General features: G+C 41.7%; 1 protein-coding gene across 2 annotated transcripts in view; it reads left to right on the top strand.

The window, feature by feature from the left end:
- Positions 1 to 7,467: 7,467 nt before the first annotated feature.
- LOC139386849 (vasoactive intestinal polypeptide receptor-like) overlaps positions 7,468 to 22,484 on the top strand; it is a 107,839-nt gene continuing 92,822 nt past the window's right edge. For both annotated transcript variants that reach the window (XR_011629103.1, XM_071132704.1), the window contains exon 1: positions 7,468 to 7,742. Coding sequence is in view for 1 of the 2 variants with exons in the window: in XM_071132704.1 (XP_070988805.1) it covers positions 7,689 to 7,742 (54 nt within the window). In the remaining variant the exon portion in view is untranslated. The remainder of the gene's footprint in view (positions 7,743 to 22,484) is intronic.

The following is a 22,484-nucleotide window of genomic DNA, read 5'->3' on the forward strand; positions in this document are numbered from 1 at the left end:
TGAAAAGTCTTATCATTTATTTTCACTCCTAAAGCTATGTACAGTTGAAGTCGGAAGTTTACATACACCTCGGCCAAATACATTTAAACTACGTTTTTCACAATTCCTGACATTTCATCTGAGTAAAGATTCCCTGTTTTAGGTCAGTTAGGATCACCACTTTATTTTAAGAATGTTAAATGTCGGAATAATAGTAGAGAGAATGATTTATTCCAGCTTTTATTCCTTTCATCACATTCCCAGTGGGTCAGAAGTTTACATATACTCAATTAGTATTTGGTAGCATTGCCTTTAAATTGTTTAACTTGGGTTAAATGTTTCGGGGAACCTTCCACAAGCTTCCCACAATAAGTTGAGTGAATTTTGGCCCATTCCTCCTGACAGAGCTGATGTAACTGAGTCAGGTTTGTAGGCATCCTTGCTCGCACATGCTTTTTCAGTTCTGCCCACAAATTTTCTATGGGATTGAGGTCAGGGCTTTGTGATGGCCACTCCAATACCTTGACTTTGTTGTCCTTAAACCATTTTGCCACAACATTGGAAGTATGCTTGGGATCATTGTCCATTTGGAAGGCCCATTTGTGACCATGTCGATATCAAATGTATTTATATATCCCTTCTTACATCAGCTGATATCTCAAAGTGCTGTACAGAAACCCAGCCTAAAACCCCAAACAGCAAGCAATGCAGGTGTAGAAGCACGGTAGCTAGGAAAAACTCCCTAGAAAGGCCAAAACCTAGGACGAAACCTAGAGAGGAACTAGGCTCTGAGGGGTGGCTAGTCCTCTTCTGGCTGTGTCGGGTGGAGATTATAACAGAACATGGCCAAGATGTTCAAATGTTCATAAATGACCAGCATGGTCAAATAATAATAATCACAGTAGTTGTCGAGGGTGCAACAAGTCAGCACCTTAGGAGTAAATGTCAGTTAGCTTTTCATAGCAGATCATTGAGAGTATCTCTACCACTCCTGCTGGCTCTAGAGAGTTGAAAACAGCAGGTCTGGGACAGGTAGCACATCCGGTGAACAGGTCAGGGTTCCATAGCCGCAGGCAGAACAGTTGAAATTGGAGCAGCAGCACGGCCAGGTGGACTGGGGACAGCAAGGAGTCATCATGCCAGGTAGTCCTGAAGCATGGTTCTAGGGCTCAGGTCCTTTGAGAGAAAGAAAGAAAGAAAGAAGGAAGGAAAGAAAGAAAGAAAGAAAGAAAGAAAGAAAGAAAGAAAGAAAGAAAGAAAGAAAGAAAGAAAGAAAGAAAGAAAGAAAGAAAGAAAGAAAGAAAGAAAGAAAGAAAGAAAGAAAGAAAGAAAGAAAGAAAGAAAGAAAGAAAGAAAGAAAGAAAGAAAGAAAGAAAGAAAGAAAGAAAGAAAGAAAGAAAGAAAGAAAGAAAGAAAGAAAGAGAGAATTAGAGAGAGCATACTTAAATTCACACAGGACACTGGATAAGACAGGAGAAGCACTCCAGATATAACAGACTGACCCTAGCCCCCCGACACATAAACTACTGCAGCATAAATACTGGAGGCTGAGACAGGAGGGGTCAGGAGACACTGTGGCCCCATCCGATGACACCCCCGGACAGGGCCAAACAGGCAGGACATAACCCCACCCACTTTGCCAAAGCACAGCCTCCACACCACTAGAGGGATATCTTCAACCACCAACTTACCATCCTGAGACAAGGCCAAGTATACCCCACAAAGATCTCCACCACGGCACAACCCAAGAGGGGGCGCCAACCCAGACAGGAAGATCACGTCAGTGACTCAACCCACTCAAGTGACCTGGTCTGTCATAATCTAGCTGGTCTGTCATAATATAATAAAGACAGTAGATGTAGTAGGTCTGTCATAATATGATAGAGAATAGATATAGCTGGTATGTCATAAATAAGTAGAGACTGTAGATCTAGCTGGTCTGCCGTAATATAATAGAGACAGTAGATGTAGATGGTCTATCATAAAGTAATTGAGACAGTAGATCTAGCTGGTCTGTCATAATATAATAGAGACAGTAAATCTAGCTGGTCTGTCGTAAAATAAAAGAGACAGTAGTTCTAGCTAGTCTGTCATTATATAATAGAGAGAGTAGAGAGTAGATAGAGTCGTAAAATAAAAGAGGCAGAAGATCTAGCCGAGGTCCTTCACAGTTTTATTTGACACAACTGTACAACCATCAAGATTAATTGTCAGATTCAACAGAAGATCTCTTTGTTTCTTGGGACCTAGAACAACCATCTCTGTTTTGTCCGAGTTTAAAAGTAGAAAGTTTGCAGACACCTTTTGTCTGAAACACAGGCTTCTAGCGAGGGAATTTTGGGGCTTCACCATGTTTCATTGAAATGTACAGCTGTGTGTCATCCGCATAGCAGTGAAAGTTAACATTACGTTTTCGAATGACATCCCCAAGAGGTAAAATATATAGTGGTCCTGAAACGGAACCTTGAGGAACACCGAAATGTACAGTTGATTTGTCAGAGGACAAACCATTGACAGAGACAAACTGATATCTTTCAGACAGATAAGATCTAAACCAGGCCAGATCTTGTCCGTGTAGACCAATTTGGGTTTCCAATCTCTCCAAAAGAATGTGGTGATCAATGGTATCAAAAGCAGCACTAAGGTCTAGGAGCACGAGGACAGATGCAGAGCCTCGGTCTGACGCCATTAAAAGGTAATTTAACACCTTCACAAGTGCAGTCTCAGTGCTATGATGAGGTCCAGACTGAAGCCTTTCGTATACATTGTTTGTCTTCAGGAAGGCAGTGAGTTGCTGCGCAACAGCTTTTTCTAAGATTTTTGAGTGGAATGGAAGATTCGATATAGGCCGATAGTTTTTTATATTTTCTGGGTCAAGGTTTGGCTTTTTCAAGAGAGGCTTTATTACTGCCACTTTTAGTGAGTTTGGTACACATGCGGTGGATAGAGAGCCGTTTATTATGTTCAACATAGGAGGGCCAAGTACAGAAAGCAGCTCTTTCAGTAGTTTAGTTGGAATAGGGTCCAGTAGATGTATGCAGCATACAGGACTCGTTTTACAGTGGATATAGATAACTTTGTTCCTGTTTCCTCCAGCATCTTTACAAGGTCCGTTGCTGTTGTTCTGGGATTTATTTGCACTGTTTGTTCAGATTAACGTTGTACCTTCAGGCGTTTGAAAATTGCTCCCAAGGATGAACCAGACTTGTGGAGGTTAACAATTGTTTTTCTGAGGTCTTGGCTGATTTATTTAGATTTTCCCATGCTGTCAAGAAAAGAGGCACTGAGTTTGAAGGTAGGCCTTGAAATACATCCACAGGTACACCTCCAATTGACTCAAATTATGTCAGTTAGCCTATCAGAAGCTTCTAAAGCCATGACACAATTTTGGGGAATTTTCCAAGCTGTTTAAAGGCACAGTCAACTTAGTGTATGTAAACTTCTGACCCACTGGAATTGTGATGGAATTGTGATACAGTGAATTATAAGTGAAATAATCTGTCTGGAAACAATTGTTGGAAAAAATACTTGTGACATGCACGAAGTAGATGTCCTAACCGACTTGCCAAAACTATAGTTTATTAATAAGACATTTGTGGAGTGGTTGAAAATTAGTTTTAATGACTCCAACCTAAGTGTATGTAAACTTCCGACTTCAACTGTACCTATCTATACCTGTAACTGTAATTGCACATAATTAGAAGTACTGTAAAAACAATAATCAAGTGAAAGTCTGTTATCATCCTTATTTCCATGGCTAACCACTAGAGGGCGCTAAGACCCCATTAACCGATACAAGGCACATCGAGTGGAAATGGAAGCAACTCCTGAAAGCACAAAGAACCTGCAGCCCATATAAATGTATCAAGCCTCTTAGACAGACGCTGTCCAGCATGGATGAACGCAAAATGTTGTACTCTACAAAGAAAATGAACATAAAATCCCATTAGAAACCGTGGGAAGGTTTTATTCACCAAATGTATCCCTGGAGGAAGTGCCAAACAAGTATACTTCTGGCTGTGGAATAGAGGCTAACGGATGGACAATGGGTGTCCTTGATTTGTTTTTCTTGCATCCTTTCACTATATTTTCAAAGAGATTTGTATGTACTACATCACTACACCGCAGAGAGAATCCTGGCATACGTTTCTATAGGTTTGACAGAAACAGATAAAAACGCCATGACTACTACTTCAGGGCCTTTCACACTGTTAAAAGCAATGACCTCCCCGACCCCCGACCGATGCAGAATACAGATCAATGTGGATTGCAACAGTCAGACGTGAAAGCCCTTATCGAAGATTGAAGATGGCCATTCAGTTGAGTAGCTTACTGAGTCTGCCCGTTCATGTAGTCTCCCAGGGTTTTAGACATGGTAGTAGATAGATGGTAAACTCATTCTACCACTGTACTTCAGTGGTAAAAGGGTCAGGGATTTTATTGAGGTTCAAACAATCACACGTAATGTATGTACGGTATGTACGGTGTATTATTTATGGCCACCAGAGCAGAGGCTGAGAATAACGTTCCTCTTTTAACAGATAAGATAAACTCATAGACCACAGTTCAGCAGATCATTCAGGAGATAAGAGACAGACAGGGATGGAACAGAACAGTCATCTCTCTCTCTCTCTCTCTCTCTCTCTCTCTCTCACACACACACACACTAGAGATCCCTCTCTCTCTCTCTCTCTCTCTCTCTCTCTCTCTCTCTCTCTCTCACACACTAGAGATCCCTCTCTCTCTCTCACAAACACACACATTAGAGATCTCCTCACACACAGACTCTAGACTGATTTATGGAGATTTTCTTCACTGTGCATCTGGACACACGAATGCACACACACACACACACACACACACACACACACACACACACACACACACACACACACACACACACACACACACACACACACACACACACACACACAGGAAAACTGGTGCACGCACACTCATCTGGGGGTCCATCTGCCTAGTTTGAGCTCCTCCTGTCCTGCCTGGTCCGATCCTGTCCTTTCCAGTCCTGTCCTGCCAGCTGATAAGATGATTGTTTTGTCCTAGAGCGAGTTGTTGAGGAAGAGTTGGAGGAGGAGTCCTAGCCTGCTGCTTTTCGCTGCAGGATAATACAGCCTGGTCTCATTGACTAGACGTAGCATAGTCCCTGTAGTCCCTGACTCCCCTACTTGGCTTAGAACAGGAGAGAGAGACTGATTTATGCTAACCTCTTCACAACCACTACTATAATCACAACAGTTATCGAATTAACGGAAAAATTAGCATTAGCATTAGCAGTTTCTTTCACTTTTCTTTTTTTTTTTGCGAAAAGAAACAGTATTTATGTGATAAGATGTATAACGTGGTTGTGAACTTTTTGATTTTAGCATACATGTCAATTCAAAACACTCAAATTATGATTGTTACATTTGGTATAGTTACATAAGACAAATGGTTACTTAAAGGCAAAAACAAAAGTAGGGTGGTTTGTAGGGATTGATGGGTGGGCGCATAACGCAAACGACTAGCAACCCAAATGTTGCGAGTTTGAATCAATGTCAATGACAACTTTAGCATTTTAGCTAATTATCAACTACTTCCCCTAACCCTAACCTTAACCCTAACTCCTAACCCTAACCTTAACCCTAACCTTAACCCTAACCTAACTCCTAACCCTAACCCTAACTCCTAAACTTAACCCCTAACACCTACACCCTAGCCTAGCTAATATTAGCCACCTAGATATAATTTGTAAAATATCATACGTTTTGCAAATACATAACATATTGTACGTTTTGCGAATTTGTAACGTACTGTACATTTAGTAAATTTTTAACATTTAATCAAATTTGAAATTTGTAACATATCATGAGAATTGGGTGATGGACACCCACAAATTAATACATACCATACAAAATGAAAAAATATATAACTAAATTTAATATCTCTGATTTATGAAATGCTCTGAGACCCTGTTGGATAACATGGCCGTGTTTAAGATTTTATCAACTCGCCCAGGTGTGTGTGTGTGTGTGTGTGTGTGTGTGTGTGTGTGTGTGTGTGTGTGTGTGTGTCTCAGTCATTTACATCCCACATTAACATTAATCTTAAGTTACGCCAGTGGTGAATTTAGAACACAGCAGACACAACATAACACAGTGTCACGAGACTTCCAACACTTTGTAATATAGCTGACTGGAGTGGGACAGAAAGCTGCACCTGTAAATTGAAATTATATTTCATTACCCGGAGATGTTGACCTTTCACTGATAAGGAAAATCATTTAAAGGAGTGTTTATGAGCAGTGATGGGGAAAGTATCCAATTGCCATAGTTGAGTAAAAGTAAAGACACCTTAATATAAAAATGATTCAAGTGAAAGTCACCCAGTAAAATACTACTAGCCAGGCACACTCCAACACCAGCCAGGCACACTCCAACACCAGCCAGGCACACTCCAACACCAGCCAGGCGCACTCCAACACTAGCCAGGCGCACTCCAACACTAGCCAGGCGCACTCCAACACTAGCCAGGCACACTCCAACACTAGCCAGGCACACTCCAACACTAGCCAGGCACACTCCAACACTAGCCAGGCACACTCCAACACTAGCCAGGCACACTCCAACACTAGCCAGGCACACTCCAACACTAGCCAGGCACACTCCAACACTAGCCAGGCACACTCCAACACTCAGACATACTTTACAAACAAAGCATTTGTTTTTAGTGAGTCCGCCAGATCAGAGGCAGTGGAGATGACCAGGGATGTTCTCTTGATAAGTGTGTGAATTGGACCATTTTCCTGTCAAAATGTAACGAGTACTTTTGGGTGTCAGGTAAATGGATGGAGTAAAAAGTACATCATTTTCTTTAGGAATGTAGTGAAGTAAAAGTAAGAGCAAAATAGTAAAGTACAGATACCCACTTAAGTAGTAATTAAAGTAGTATTACTTAAGTACTTTACACAACTGGTTATGATGAAGGCAGTCGTGCCCAATCAAAGAAAGCATTGGGCCTATGGTTTCCCATAGTTTTATCCTCATTCTACAGGCTAATTGTGCACACAGTAGGAGGGAAATGTATGATAAACGAGATTACCGTGATTTTTACAGAAGTTAACAAGTTGGTTTTCTCTTGTTGTGGGGCAATGGGGGGATATTTTAGCTCATTTGATTTCTTTATTCCAAGATTTGATTATGACAGCATAATATCACATGGCAACACAATGTCATATCTGATTCGGCATAATTGTAGTCTTGTCAAATCACAATTGAGCTACAACCGCTTTATGACGTATGCAACTTTATAATTTGAGTTGTTCTCAGTTTTTCAACGATGTATTTTATGATGAATATAGATGACAGGGAAATTGTTGCCTTCCTCCTCCAGGTGGAAGAACCCAGAACATAATTTATAAACGAGGGAAGTTCCGAGGCGCACCGACAGGGTGCGGTTCCCTTCTGACTTCGCTGTCCTTGTTCCTCAGTGGAGAAGTGGTTCAAAAGTGTGTCCACCGTGAGAGTTGAAGATTTGATCACAGCGCAATACGCACGCTCATACTAACGATCCGAGGTGGCTACAATAACTTATCACAGAGTTTCTTTATTCGAAATTATAGTGAATGTTCGTGTTCAACAGCTTGTACAGTTTTATTATCTATCTTGGATATTAAAAAAAGAAGACAAATCGTTTCTTTATCGACCAGCGTTATGGATGTTTCCAAAGGTGTCTTGGTTTTCACTCTAGTCTGCACGTTGCGACCTGTAAGTATTATTACTAAAGTTCATTTTCACATTCTCTATTCTGCCTACCCTATTTGTGACAACTTTGATGGTTTTGGTGAACGAACCGAAGCTTTTCTGAACATGAAAAATAAGCTAAATTATCCATTGTGTGATTCATGAATTGTCCTAATTTGCAACATTTACTTCCGGTGAATAACAATGACAAGTAAACATAGATTATGACAATTTAAATTGAAGGTTGTAGACTTTTTTTTAGGATGCTTCACCTTTAGCGTAGGCTTTTAGTTTATTGGTCTTTTCAACATATTGCAGAAGCTGTGAGGACATATTACAAATAAATAGAAACGTGCAGGCTACAATATTTCTGTTTTTTAACGCCATGGATGTATGTGTGTTCTAGACTGCCACTACTGAAAGACTGATGATTTAAGCACGAATGTTGCGTGTGTCGGTTAGGATGGAGGGTGAGGTGGGGGTTGTTTGCCTCGACCATCAACCTCCCCTCCTCAAAAAAAAATGCTAATTCAACCAGTGTGCGTCCAGTGGGACCTGTGTAAACGCCAATTTTTGTTGTCATTATCATTAATCCAAAAATGCGTGATTCATTCATAGGATTTTAGGAAATAAAACCCAGCTAGCACATTTGGTTGCTTGGAAGTAGTGGGAATGTACGTTTTTGGTTTCCCATTCGTTCTGGGAATGAAACCACAAGTTTACTGACAGGTAAAACGGAACGTTTTTTTAAACATTCTGAGAACGGAAGTGAACATTTTGCCTGTTTTGGGAACTTATATATTTAGGATGGAGGGAGGTTCTGAGAACCTTTTACAATGGTTCCAGGGAGGTTCTGAGAATGTTTTACTATGGTTCTGAGAAACTTTTATTATGGTTGCGGGGAGGTCCTAAGAACGTTTTACTATGGTTCCCTGAAAGTTTTCCTGGGAGGTTTTATTAACGTTCAGAGAATGGAAATTAGGTTATTTGAAAGGTAATTACATAACATTCTGAGAACAAGCATCAATAAGACTTTTAATAACACTGCTAGCTTAGTTTGGGTTATCTGTTCTGAACTCCAAACACAGACAGGACCTTTGGAAATTAATTTGCTTAGGCATTAATCATGCAAACACTTTTCTTTATTATGGCAGTCAGTGAGATTCAAACCTGTGATCTTCTGTTTCCTATCCATGGAATTAGTCCACTGCGCCACCAGGATGGAGCAAGCACCCCTTGTTTTTTGAACTCATACAAAGCTGTTAATTTTCGTCTATTGAAACAGACCCCATTTCAAAGGAAACAAGCACTCATTTAGATCAGGTGTGATCAATTAGTGAGCGCGGCCAACACACCTGATCACACTTGGCATGATAGAGGACAGAGTTTTGTTGATACTGAGAACAGAATGTTTATGTTTTTAAATAACATTCTTAGAACATTCTTTGAACATTACCCATGTTTTACTGTGGTTTTTATGGAATGTTTTCTTAATGTTCTGAGAACACGACTTTATATAGAACCATGAAGAAACCTGCAGAAAAGGTTATTTAATCAGAATAGGCTAGGTAGATGATTTATCCAGAGTGCCTTGGATGTGTCTGGGGCATGTATTCGTAACACAGTGTCAACATCATCAATACACAAGAGGCTGAGTGAGTGAGTGATTCTAACACTCAACCATTGTTAACTTCCATTGGAAGATGCTGTTGTATAGCCTACCTCCTGCAGTTTCTGGGAACTCGTCTGTACTAGGGCCATTGTAGCGGTCCTATGTGTAGCTGGTGTAGGGAGTCAGGCGCAGCACAGCAGATATGAGGAATTAAAGTACTTTACTCAAGAAAATACAAATATACAAGGCAACAATGATAGCCCACAAACATGGACCGAATTACTATAAACAATCACTCACGAAAACAACATGGGGAACAGAGGGTTAAATAATAAACAAGTAAATAGTTGAGTGAAACCAGGTGTGATAAGACAGAACAAATGGAAAATGAAAAGTGGATCGGCGGTGGCTAGAAAGGCGGTGATGTCGCCCGCTGAACGCCGCCCGAACAAGGAGAGGGACCACCTTCGGCGGAAGTTGTGACAGAGCCGCTCGCCGACACCGACCTCGGGGAAGACCCGGAGGAGACGGTGGAAATCCCGCAGCAACGAAGGGTCCAGGACATCCTCCACCGGCACCCAGCATCTTGTCTCCAGACCGTACCCCTCCCACTCCACGAGATACTGAAGGCCCCTCGCCCGACGCCTCAAGTCCAGGATGGCTCGAACAGCATATGCCGGGGCCCCCTCGATGTCCAGAGGGGGCGGAGGAACCTCCCGCACCTCAGCTTCCTGGAGTGGACCAGCCACCACCGGCCTGAGGAGAGACACATGGAACGAGGGATTAATACGATAATCTGGGGGAAGCTGTAACCTGTAGCATACCTCGTTCAATCTCCTCAGGACTTTGAATGGGCCCACAAACCGTAGACCCAGCTTCCGGCAGGGCAGGCGGAGGGGCAGGTTTCGGGTCGAGAGCCAGACCCGGTCCCCTGGTGGAAACACCGGGGCCTCGCTGCGGTGGCGGTCGGCGCTCTCTTTTTGCCGCCTCACGACCCGTTGTAGGTGCACATGGGCGGCGTCCCAGGTCTCCTCTGAGCGCTTGAACCATTTGTCCACCGCAGGGGCTTCGATCTGGCTCTGATGCCACGGTGCCAGAACAGGCTGAAACCCCAGTACACACTGGAAAGGAGAGAGGTTAGTGGAGGAGTGGCGGAGTGAGTTTTGGGCCATCTCTGCCCAGGGGATATACTTCGCCCACTCCCCTGGCTGGTCCTGGCAATATGACCGCAGAAACCTACCCACATCCTGGTTCACTTTCTCCACCTGCCCGTTACCCTCGGGTGAAAACCTGAGGTGAGGCTGACCGATACCCCCAGACGTTCCATGAACGCTCTCTAGACCTGGATCACATGCCCCCGAATACAACAGGTGTAGTTTCACCTTACAGTGAAATGCTGAATACAACAGGTGTAGTAGACCTTACAGTGAAATACTTACTTACGAGCCCCAAACCAACAATGCAGTTAAAAAAAAAATAATCAATAAGAATAAGAAATAAAAGTAACAAGTAATTAAAGAGCAGCAGGAAAATAACAATAGCGAGACTATACACAGGGGTGCACCGCTTAGTTGATGTAATATGTACATGTAGGTAGAGTTATTAAAGTTACTATGAATAGATGATAACAACAGAGAGTAGCAGCAGTCTGTTTATCAGCGCAGCCATTGTCCTCCCTTATCATCAGTTCATTACTCCTAGTATTTTGTTTGTGATAATATGCAAACCATCACGCAAATTATGCTAATGTAAAAGCAGATTGCCATCAAAACTATGTTCACTCGGTCTCGCTCTCACGTCTCTCCCAAAGAGGAACTATTACCTCAGCGACCAGACTATGTGTGTGAATTCTGGGCTCCGGTGGGGCCCGCCCCTTGCCTCTAGAATGATGGCAGACTTTTATCAAATAAGCTACTTCAATGCAAATGTTGTTGATCAGTACAATAAAATAAGTCCCAAATGTACGAGAGAAACATATTGTTTGTCATCTGTAGCTCCGTGAAATCAGCTCACAGAATCCTATTGAATATTCCTTCACCTGTGTTTGGAGTAGACCTAGGCTAAGTCTTGATGTACCCAGTTTATCAATCGAGATTTACCATTCAAATCAATTATTACCATTGTGTTGTTTATATAGATTGATTGGTAAAAAATAAAGTCAAATTTGATCGTATGGATATATAATTGATTAATTTATGCATACATGGCTGCCTCTGAAAAAATGTTGACGTAAAACAATTCTAATATAAAGATATTGAACTCAAAAGATGCCCAACGATTGAATAGAGAAAATAGCTGAGTTCATCTGTCTGGATCGAGCGCCATTCTGCGACTTTGGCTAATATGCCTTCTTTTTCTTGTTTGTTGCGGTGGTAATGTTTTCGTATCATTTTCGTATCGAGTATCGTGATGGTCTCGTGATACTAAATTTGGTATCGGTATCGACAGTCAAAATTCTGTTGTCATGGCAACACTGTCTTGTCCTAGTCTGATTGGCTTTTAAATTTTTTTTTTAAAGACATACAACAACGCAAAGGGAGATGGCAGAAGGCGCCGGACAACAGTCTTTCAGGTGAAGACAGTTGTTTTAGTAACAGCATGGTGGTGATACGCAGTAGAATTGGATATGAAAGGTACAGTATGTAGTTCGGTCCTTGGGCTGTTCTAGTCTATTAATGTTCTGTATTATGTTACATATTTTGTGTGGACCCCCAGGAAGAGTAGCTGCTGCTTTTGAAACAGCTAATGGGGATCCTAATAAAATACCCCCAAAAATACCAAATATATAGTTGGATCTACGAAAATAAGAAAAACTAGGCTATAAAACGGTCTCTCAAAACACTGTTTACATCGAACTAGCTACTTAACAGAGAGCTGACATTAACCTTCTAAAATACATCTCACTGTTACATCTTATCAAAATAAGTAATTTAATCAAAATAATACAGAACTCGTACATTTATCTTATCCAAATAACAAACAAGGAGAAACCAAACCCCTGATCCAAGATCGGCGTATGAATGGGCACCCAACCCTCATGTCGCCTCTCCCCTAGGACCTAGGTTGGAGAATTTAAACTGGAAAGATTCGCTCTCTAATCAAATGTACATGTTGGATTGACAAAATCTCTTGACACAAATTCATGTTGTACCTCTTGATGTGTGGAGAAAAAGTTTTTTTTTTAAGCACCTCGATTGGAGGATGCCAGTCAGCTAGTATGTGTCCAATCAATTATTATACATTATTTTTATATTCTTCTTCATATTTGGTATGCTCTGTGTGTCCACTTATTCCCTTCAAATCCTCTTCTCTGAGTCCCAAATGGCACACGATTCCTAATATAGTGAACTACTTTTGATGAGGGCCCATAGGGAATAGGGTGCCATTTGGGAATTATACCTTGTGTGTATAGTCAAAATTGACTTGTCCTTCATCTCCGTCTTAGAAACTCTAGCGAGGGAGAGGGAGGCTCTGTTGAAAATTGATTCTGTGTATTGGTCACTTTTTTCCATTTTCTGCCAAGAGTCCCTGAGATTGCTCCAGGCTTTTGTCACTATTGAACGCAGTCTACAGGCATTTGCACACCATTGAGACCAGGCTGATTGTACTTTTTTTGGTAGCTAGGAAAGTGGTCGACCTGGGGAGAGCGGATAGAAGGACCCCTGCCTCTAGGGGCAATATGTAATCTGGAGTCTCTATTCCAGTGTTCTAGGACCCCCCCAACATGTGTTTTCTGAGAGTCTCTGACATTTTTCAGTTCTTTGTCCCAAATGGCACCCAACTATTCCCTAAATAATGCATTACTTTTGTTCTGGTCTACAGTAAATACCTTTAAAACAAGAAAACACATTTTAAGTGAGATGGAAGGATTGGTCTGAAGCTGAAAAAGAAATTAAATTCACATGAGCACCACGATGCGTACTTCACCCATGCTCTACCAAGGTTTTCCAGCACACAGCTTTGACCTACTACAGTAGCTATGTTGGTCTATTGTACTAAAACCAATGTGTAGGCAAGTTGCTTAGGATTCAAAACCTTCTCAAACAGCCTCATTCATCCTCTTAGAGGAGGTGCTCCTGATTTGTATCACATAAAGTAACGTATTTCGTTCTTCCCAACCCACACTAAGACATTACCCCATTCCAATACCCTTTCAAGCGTTTTAAAAACATTATATGAAAAGCAAGCTTAGTTTTTATACTTACAACACCATCAGGCTTGATTGAGTGAGCTGTTTTTATCTCGTAGTACTGTGGTGCCTGCAATACATGTACTGTAATTGAAAAATAAATATATTTCCTGTTTTGGTCAGTAGGTTCCGAACATAATAACAGGAGGTGGTGTGTTCAACACAGCCACTCATATACAGTGTATATATATATATCTGTTCCTCTGCACTTAATGTTGTTTTTTGTTTGTCCTTTTTCCTTGGTTTTTACACCAGAAGGTGTAAAACATAACATTATTACACAACATTATAATACATCATAACACAGCAATACAAGTCAAGTAAAAAGTACACAAAAATAACAAAATGGCAACAGAAATAATGCAGTTGTTAGTATTTATTTAACATTAACAGCTGATTTTCCAGAGGGAAGCGAAAAAAACCCACTGAAATTAATTTAAGCCAATAAAGGAAAATCTTTATACTCTCTTTGGATAATTCATTCCAATCATTTAAAAGTTAACAGCAGGTATTCTGCACTGGAACATGGAGAGAGAAAGCTCATGAAGAGAGAAAGCTCATGAAGAGAGAAAGCTCATGGAGGGAGAAAGCTCATGGAGAGAGAAAGCTCATGGAAAACAAACACAATAGTTACTATGTAGCCGTTAATTATTTACATAAATATGTACTTTAAAGTCTACAGAAGGTCTAGTACTACGTTACCTGTAAACAATAGTGAGTTATTACAAAATAGACATTTTACAATCAAACTTACTTTATCAGATATAGTCAACTTTGTACATACAATTCAAGGATGGCCACAATTGCTCTTGAAAAAGCTACATGGTTATTATAGATGGGCAAAAAAATTGATGGACACATATTGGGATATTATTTTTGATGATATATATATATATATATATTGTATCGTATAATTTTTTTGCGCTAGTTGAATGTACCTGCACCAAAACTCCAGTATTTGTCCTTCATACTGTAGCTTTGTTCTCCATCTTTTTTAATTTTTTTTTTAAAGGGAGCCAAATTGGTTTCAAGCACTTTAATTCCATGACAAATCTGGTTTTCTCATTGCTCTCATCTCTTGTCCCTCTGCAGCAGACATCAAATCAAATTGTATTTGTCACATGCACTGAATACAGCAAGTGTAGACCTTACCGTGTAATGCTTACTTACAAGCCCTTAACCAACAATGCAGTTCAACAAATAGAGTTAATAAAATATTTACTAACTAAAATTTAAAAAAATGTAATAAGAAGTAACACAATAAATATATACTATATAACAGGGGGTGCCGGTACCGAGTCAATGTGCAGGGGTACAGGTTAGTCGAGGTCATTTGTACATTTCGGTAGGGGGTAAAGTGACAATGCATTGATAATAAACAGTGAGTAGCAGCAGTGTAAAAACAAAGCGCGCGGGGGGGAGGTCAATGTAAATAGTCCGGGTGGCCATTTGATTAATTGTTCGTCAGTCTTATGGCTTGGGAGTAGAAGCTGTTAAGGAGCCTTTTGGTCCTAGACTTGGCGCTCCGGTACCGCTTGCTGTGCGGTAGCAGAGAGTACAGTCTATGACTTGGGTGACTGGAGTCTCTGACAATATTTTGGGTCTTCCTCTGACACCGCCGAGTATATAGGTCCTGGATGGCAGGAAGCTTGGCCCCAGTGATGTACTGGGTCGTACGCACTACCCTCTGTAGCGCCTTACTGTTACAGCAGTTTCCATAACAGGTGGTGATGCAACCGGTCAGGATGTCAAAGTTAATTGGGGCCTGTTCAGCCCTTCTTTTCCTGTAGTCCACAATCAGATTGTTTGTCTTGCTCACATTGAGGGAGAGGTTGTTGTCCTGGCACCACACTGCCAGGTCTCTGACCTCCTCTCTGTAGACTGTCTCATTGTTGTCTGTAATCAAGCCTAAAGCTGTTGTGTCATCAGCAAACTTAATGATGGTGTTGGAGTCATGTTTGGCCATGCAGTCGTGGGTGAACAGGGAGTAAAGGAGGGGACTAAGTACACACCCCTGAGGGGCCCCTGTGTTGAGGATCAGCGTGGAAGATATGTTGTTAACTACACTTACCACCTGGGGGCGGCCTGTCAGGAAGACCAGGATCCAGTTGCAGAGGGAGGTGTTTAGTCCCAGGTTCCTTAGCTTAGTGATGAGCTTTGTGGGCACTATGGCGTTGAATGCTGAGCTGTAGTCAATGAACAGCATTCTCACATAGGTGTTCCTTTTGTCTAGGTGGAAAAGGTAAGTGTGGAGTGGTATTGAGATTATGTCATCTGGATCTGTTGGGGTGGTATGCGAATTGGAGTTGGTTTAGGATTTCTGGGATGATGGTGTTGATGTGAACCATGACCAGCCTTTCAAAGCACTTCATGGCTCCCGACCTGAGTGCTATGAGGCGGTAGTCATTTAGGCAGCTTACTTTCTCTATCTTGGGCACAGGGATTATGGTGGTCTGTTTGAAACATGTAGCTTTTACAAACTCGGCCAGGGAGAGGTTGAAAATGTCAGTGAAGACACTTGCCAGTTGGTCCGAGTATACGTCCCATTAATCAGTCTGGCCTTGTGAATGTTGACCTGTTTAAAGGTCTTGCTCACAACAACTACAGAGAGAGTGATCACACAGTCGTCCGGAACAGCTGGTGGTCTCATGCATACTTCAGTGTTGCTTGCCTCGAAGCGAGCATAAAAGGCATCTAGCTTGCCTAGTAGGCTCGCGTCACTGAGTAGCTCTTTGTCGTCCGTAATAGTTTGCAAGCCCTGGCACATTCAACAAGTGTCACAGCCAGTGTTGTAGGATTCAATCTTAGTCCTGTATTGACACTTTGCCTGTTCGTCTGAGGGCATTGCAGGATTTCTTCTAAGCATTAGTGTCCCGATCCTTGAAAGTGGCAGCTTCAACCTTTTAGTTCGGTGAGGATGTTGCCTGTAACCCATGGCTTCTGGTTGCGATATCTACATACGGTCACTGTGGGGACGAAGTCGTTGATGCACTTATTGATGAAGCCGGTGACTGAGGTGGTATTCTCCTCAATGCCATTGGATTACTCCTGGAACATATTCCAGCCTGTGCTAGCACAACAGTCCTGTAGCGCAGCAATCACGTTATCTGACCACTTTCGTATTGAGCGAGTCACTGGTACTTCCGGCTTTAGTTTTTGCTTATAAACAGGAATCAGGAGGATAGAATTATGGACAGATTTGCCAAATGGAGGGCGAGGGAGAACTTTGTATGCATCTCTGTGTGTGGAGTAAAGGTGGTGTATAGTTTTTTTCCCTCTGGTTGCACATGTGACATGCTGGTAGAAATGACGTAAAACGGATTTAGGTTTGCCTGCATTAAAGTCCCCGGCCACTAGGAGCACCACTTCTGGATGAGCATTTTCCTGTTTGCTTATGGCCTTATACAGCTGGTTGAATGCAGTCCTAGTGCCAGCATCGTTTTGTGGTGGTAAATAGACAGCTACGAATAATACAGATGAGCTTATCATGAGATACTCTACCTCAGGAGAGCAATACCTTAACATTAGACATCACACAAAAGCTGATAATTGATAAATAGACATACACCCCTGCCCCTCGTCTTAACAGACGTAGCTGCTCTGTCCTGCCGATGCATGAAAAACCCAGCCAACTCTATAATATCCGTGTCATCGTTCAGCCATGACTCAGTGAAACATAAGATATTACAGTTTTGAATGTCCCGTTGGTAGGATAGTCTTGATCATAGATCATCCAGTTTATTCTCCAGTGATTGCACGTTGGCCAATAGGACAGATGTTAGTGGCGGTTTAGCCACTTGCCGTCAAATTCTCACAAGGCACTCCGACCTCTGACCCCGATATCTTCGTGTTTTCTTTACGCGTATGAGAGGGATTTGGTCCTAGTCTCTGGGAAGCAGTATATCCTTCGCATTCAAGAAAACAAATCTTCATCCAGTTCTAGGTGACTAATGGTTGTCCTGATATCCAGAAGCTCTTTTCGGTCATAAGAGACGGTAGCAGCAACATTATGTACAAAATAAGTTACAAACAATGCGAAAAAATGAACAAAATCGCACAGTTGGTTAGGAGTCCGTAAAACGGCAGCCATCCCCTCCGGTGTCGTTAACTAACTCAAATTGGAACATCGAATCGAAATAAAACCACAGTATCGATTCGCAATACATATAGAATCATGAGAATCACAATACATATAGAATCATGAGAATCACAATACATATAGGATCATGAGAATCACAATACATATAGAATCATGAGAATCGCAATACATATCGTATCGTGAGGTCCCTGGCAATTCCCGACCCTAAAGGTTATGCAGGTTTTCTTGTTCAAGCCCAGTTTTACTATCAAGGTCTCGATGAACAGCTGAGGTCTCGATGAACAGCTGAGGTCTCGATGAACAGCTGAGGTCTCGATGAACAGCTGAGGTCTCGATGAACAGCTGAGTGGTAGAATCAGGTGTGGTAGCACTGGGCTTGAACAAAAAGGCCTTCATAACCCTGTGGCTGGTCAATAGCAATTTTGGTAACTCCTGATACAAACACTGTGACAAATAACAAACTACTAAGAAACACAAAGTCCTCCCGGGTGGCGCAGTGGTTAAGGGCTGTGCCACCAGAGACTCTGGGTTCGCGCCCAGGCTCTGTCGCAACCGGCCACGATCAGGAGGTCCGTGGGGTGACGCACAATTGGCCTAGCATCGTCCGGGATAGGGAGGGTTTGGCCGGTAGGGATATCCTTGTCTCATCGCGCACCAGCAACTCCTTTGGCGGGCCGGGCGCAGTGCACGCTAACCAAGGTTGCCAGGTGCACAGTGTTTCCTCCAATACACTGGTGCGGCTGGCATCCGGGTTGGATGCGTGCTGTGTTAAGAAGCAGTGCGGTTTGGTTGGAGGACGCATGACTTTCGACCTTCGTCTCTCCCAAGCCGGGAGTTGTAGCGATGAGACACGATAGTAGCTACTAACAATTGGATACCACGAAATTGGGGAGAAAAAGGTGGGTAAAATAAAAATTTGAAAGAAAGAAGAAAACAAAAAACACATTAGGCAAAATTACACTTTTAAGAATAGATACGAATCTGACATTGGATAGGTACTCTTGAATCTTTCAGCCACAAATGTTCTTAGTAATGATGTACACAGATTTCCAACTTCAGTAAAAGAGCACACATTCCCACATTTTATAAATGGCAGTATAAATATGAAAACAGATGGGAGTACTCACAGATTTGGAACAGAACACACATAAGTGCTACTGATAGTGTGTGGTGGATGGTGTTTATATGAATAAACGTAAGTCGTTTGTCAGCTCGACGTGGGACAGCTTGACACGTTTTTTTAATTTAAATTTTACTTCACAAATGTCAGAAAGCGGCGCCTGAAAAGGAGAAAAAAATAATTTACAACATGTGCAACTTATCACATGTATTTGTACTGTAGGGATGCCATGTATCTGATGGATGGGGGTAATGATGTCTTCCGTGAGAGTTTGAGATGTGGTCTCTCCACTGTTCTCTCCTTCGTAGTAGTAATACGTGCTAGTACAATTACATGTCACCCCCCCTGTCCTTTGCCACTCAACGATGCCCAACGAACCCAAAGTCTCTTTTAAGAGATCAATGTCTTGCTCCATGACTCAGCTACACTTCAGCTTCAGCTCACAGACAGAGGGTCTGACATTCTCCTGTAGAATTCTCTGACACAGAGCAGAATTCATGGTTCCTTCTATTAAGGCAAGTCGTTCAGGTCCTGAGGCAGCAAAGCATTCCCAAACTATCACATTACCACCACCACTACCATGCTTGACCGTTGGGTATGAGGTTCTTACTGTGGAATGCAATGTTTGGTTTTCTGCAGACATAATGGGACCCATCTCGTCCAAAAAGTTCACTCAAGTTTGTGAAAAAGCATCTGGAAACACCTGGATGATCATCAAGACTCTTGGAAGAATGCTCTATGGCTAGATGGGTCAAAAGTATAACTTTTTTGGGATGAAATGGGTCACATTATGCTTGGTGAAAACCAAACACTGCTTCAGTCATCGCAGGTAAAGGTGGCACAACCAGTTATTGAGTGTAACGGGGCAATTACTTTTTCACACAGGGGAATTGGGTGTTGCATAACTTTGTTAATTAAATAAATGAAATAAGTATGTAATTGTCGTTATTTATTCACTCAGGTTCCCTTTATTTAATATTAGGCTTTGGTTGAAGGTCTGATAATATTCAGTATTAAAAATATGCAAAAATAGACAAAATCATGAAGGGAGTATTTTTCACGACACTGTATTTGTTTAAGTTCTGATTCCAGGTCAGCGCTGTACACAGATGACTTCAGCCATATAAAAAACCTTCCATAGCAAAATATACCTAGCTAGCTAGCTAACTTCCATTCTGCTTCTCATTCAACTGGTGTAAGCTGTAGCTAGCTACAGCTGCTAGCCTTCTACTAGCTAGCTAACTTCGTTCTGATTCTCATTCAACTGGTGTAGGCTGGGCTAGTTACTAGCTAGCTCCTACTAGCTAGCTAACTTCGTTCTGCTTCTCATTCAACTGGTGTAAACTGGGCTAGTTACTAGCTAGCACCTACTGTTGCGCTGCAACCGAGTTGCACTCGGTTTTAGAACTCTGAGATTCGGCTGAAAAGATGTTAGGTTTGTTAGAAATGCTACAAAAAGGTAGCCCACGGTTGTTTTTTTTGGGCATAAATGTGCACATGAGAGCATTAAATTTATGAATTTAATAAAAACTGTTGCACCTGCAAATGTATTAATTTGGATCTAAGTTCGATGGTCAGTTTATCTAGTCTAGAATTTGAGTAAAAAATGCTACCAACCCTGTCCCCAAAAATTGTATAGTGGTTCTCGGTAACGGCCGGACGGATCATGACGAGAGGTGGGGAGTGTGTTGTGTACCTCCAATCAAATTGACATCGGTGTCATATTGGCTTAGATAAGATGGTAGGGAGATTTAAAATTGAGCTTCAAACAATGCATACTATTGGCGAGACTATAATGTATTACTTTCCTGTATTATGTCATGTTAAATGTTTTGTGGCCCCCAGGAAGAGTAGCTGCTGCTTTAGAAGCGGGTAATGGGGATTCTAATAAAATAGGTCTACAGGGCCCGAGCTATACAGGGCCCCAGCTATACAGGGCTCCAGCTATACAGGGCCCCAGGTCTACAGGGCCCCAGGTCTACAGGGCCCCAGCTTTACAGGGCCCCAGGTTTACAGGGCCCCAGCTATACAGGGCCCCAGGTCTACAGAGACCCAGCTATACAGGGCCTCAGGTCTACAGGCCCCCAGGTTTACAGGCCCCCAGGTTTACAGGGCCCCAGATGTGAGGCGACAATATGCTGCTATACCTACAGTACCATCCCTTTTCACCTGGTATGGGATTTTTAGACAGCATCCTGCCTACATTCCAACACAAGGCATCCTGATACATAAGACATCCTGCAAGTATTTCATATTTGAACCAATATTGATTTATGAAACTGAATTTTGATATTGAACCTAATATTTGATTTCTGAGCTGAATATGCACACACCTAAAAAATAAAAAGTGTACACTGGCGTTTAAATTACACTTTTCTTAGAGTTGAGGAGTGTTACAGAAGTTAGGCTTTATTTGATATTTTTCCTAAGTTGATGGATATCAAAGAAGTGAAATAGTAATTAATGTCAGTTATTTGATGGTTCGTTTCTCTTCATTTCCTGTGAAAGGAAGGCAGTGATGATTTTTTCTTACTTGCAATAAGACACCATGGCAACAGCCTCCATGTTGTCTGCCTGCTCTGTAGTTCAGGTTGTTCTGTTTGTCCAGTCAGCATCAGTGTCCTTGTTACTATTGTCTTCAACCTACGGAGGGATGCTATTAATTCACACCAGGATGCCTGTCAGAATAACGCAGCTCTTTCTCTGATTGCTGGCTTCCCTTGAAATAACATTTCAAACCACCCACTAGCCATATTTCCTAGATGAGTCTGAGGGCTTTTCTCAAAGCAATGTAACGCATCATCCTATACTTTGATGACGATGTGAAGGAATAGGAAGAGGAGAATGACGGTGGTGACAATGACGTCTAGAGAAATTTAAACATCTTGTCTTTGCAATGTTACCGTAAACCTTGCACATTTGTTCTGCTACACAGTGTTACGGAAAACGGTAAATTATACAGTATTTTTTTTAAATTATCAACAGTAAAATCCCCTGAAACGTTTTACTGCAGCATAGTGTAATTTATGGTGCATTGTGGGAAATGTTGTGGGCGGGGAAATAATTGATGTATTGTGTATGGTACTGTAATTCCACCCCACAGAATACAGTACTGTACCGTATTTTAGGAGCTCCAAAAACCTTTTGATCACTAGTGGGTGCATGGTATTGTTGTTTATGGCTCATTAACATATTTTGAGTCGTGCCTTGTAAGCGGCTATATTTGTTGAACCCGTGAATGAGAATGCTGTGCTAATTTAACTCCTATGTGGTTATAGTGCCACATCAATGCAAATGGGGGTTGTCATATTTTCAACAAAGCAGCACAACAGAATTATTAACCCAAGTTTTCAAATTACTGGTTGTTTCTTTGGGAAGATTTATGGGTCTTTCTATAAACTAGGGTATCAGTGAGAATTTCCTACTCTAGATAACTTGTTACAGCTATATCCAATAAAATTCAGTGTTTATTTAAAATGTTTAACCCATTATCATGGTTGGTGTTTTGACGGATTTGCCTAAAATCGTGTGACATAAAACGTTACTTTTTTGTTCTTGTTACGCCGTGATATTTTCATCTGATCCAGGAAGGAATTTTATGAATGACGGTCAAGTGACGAACAGCTGTTGTGATAACGCATGCGATGCAACAACAGCCCAAGAGCTGGGAAAAAAAAGGTGTTTGTGAGGAATGTCAAGAATATTTTGGTGTCTCATTTGTTATGCAGGTGAAGACAGTTGTGCCA

This window comes from Oncorhynchus clarkii, chromosome 28, assembly GCF_045791955.1.
Source record: "Oncorhynchus clarkii lewisi isolate Uvic-CL-2024 chromosome 28, UVic_Ocla_1.0, whole genome shotgun sequence".
Taxonomy (NCBI): domain Eukaryota; kingdom Metazoa; phylum Chordata; class Actinopteri; order Salmoniformes; family Salmonidae; genus Oncorhynchus; species Oncorhynchus clarkii.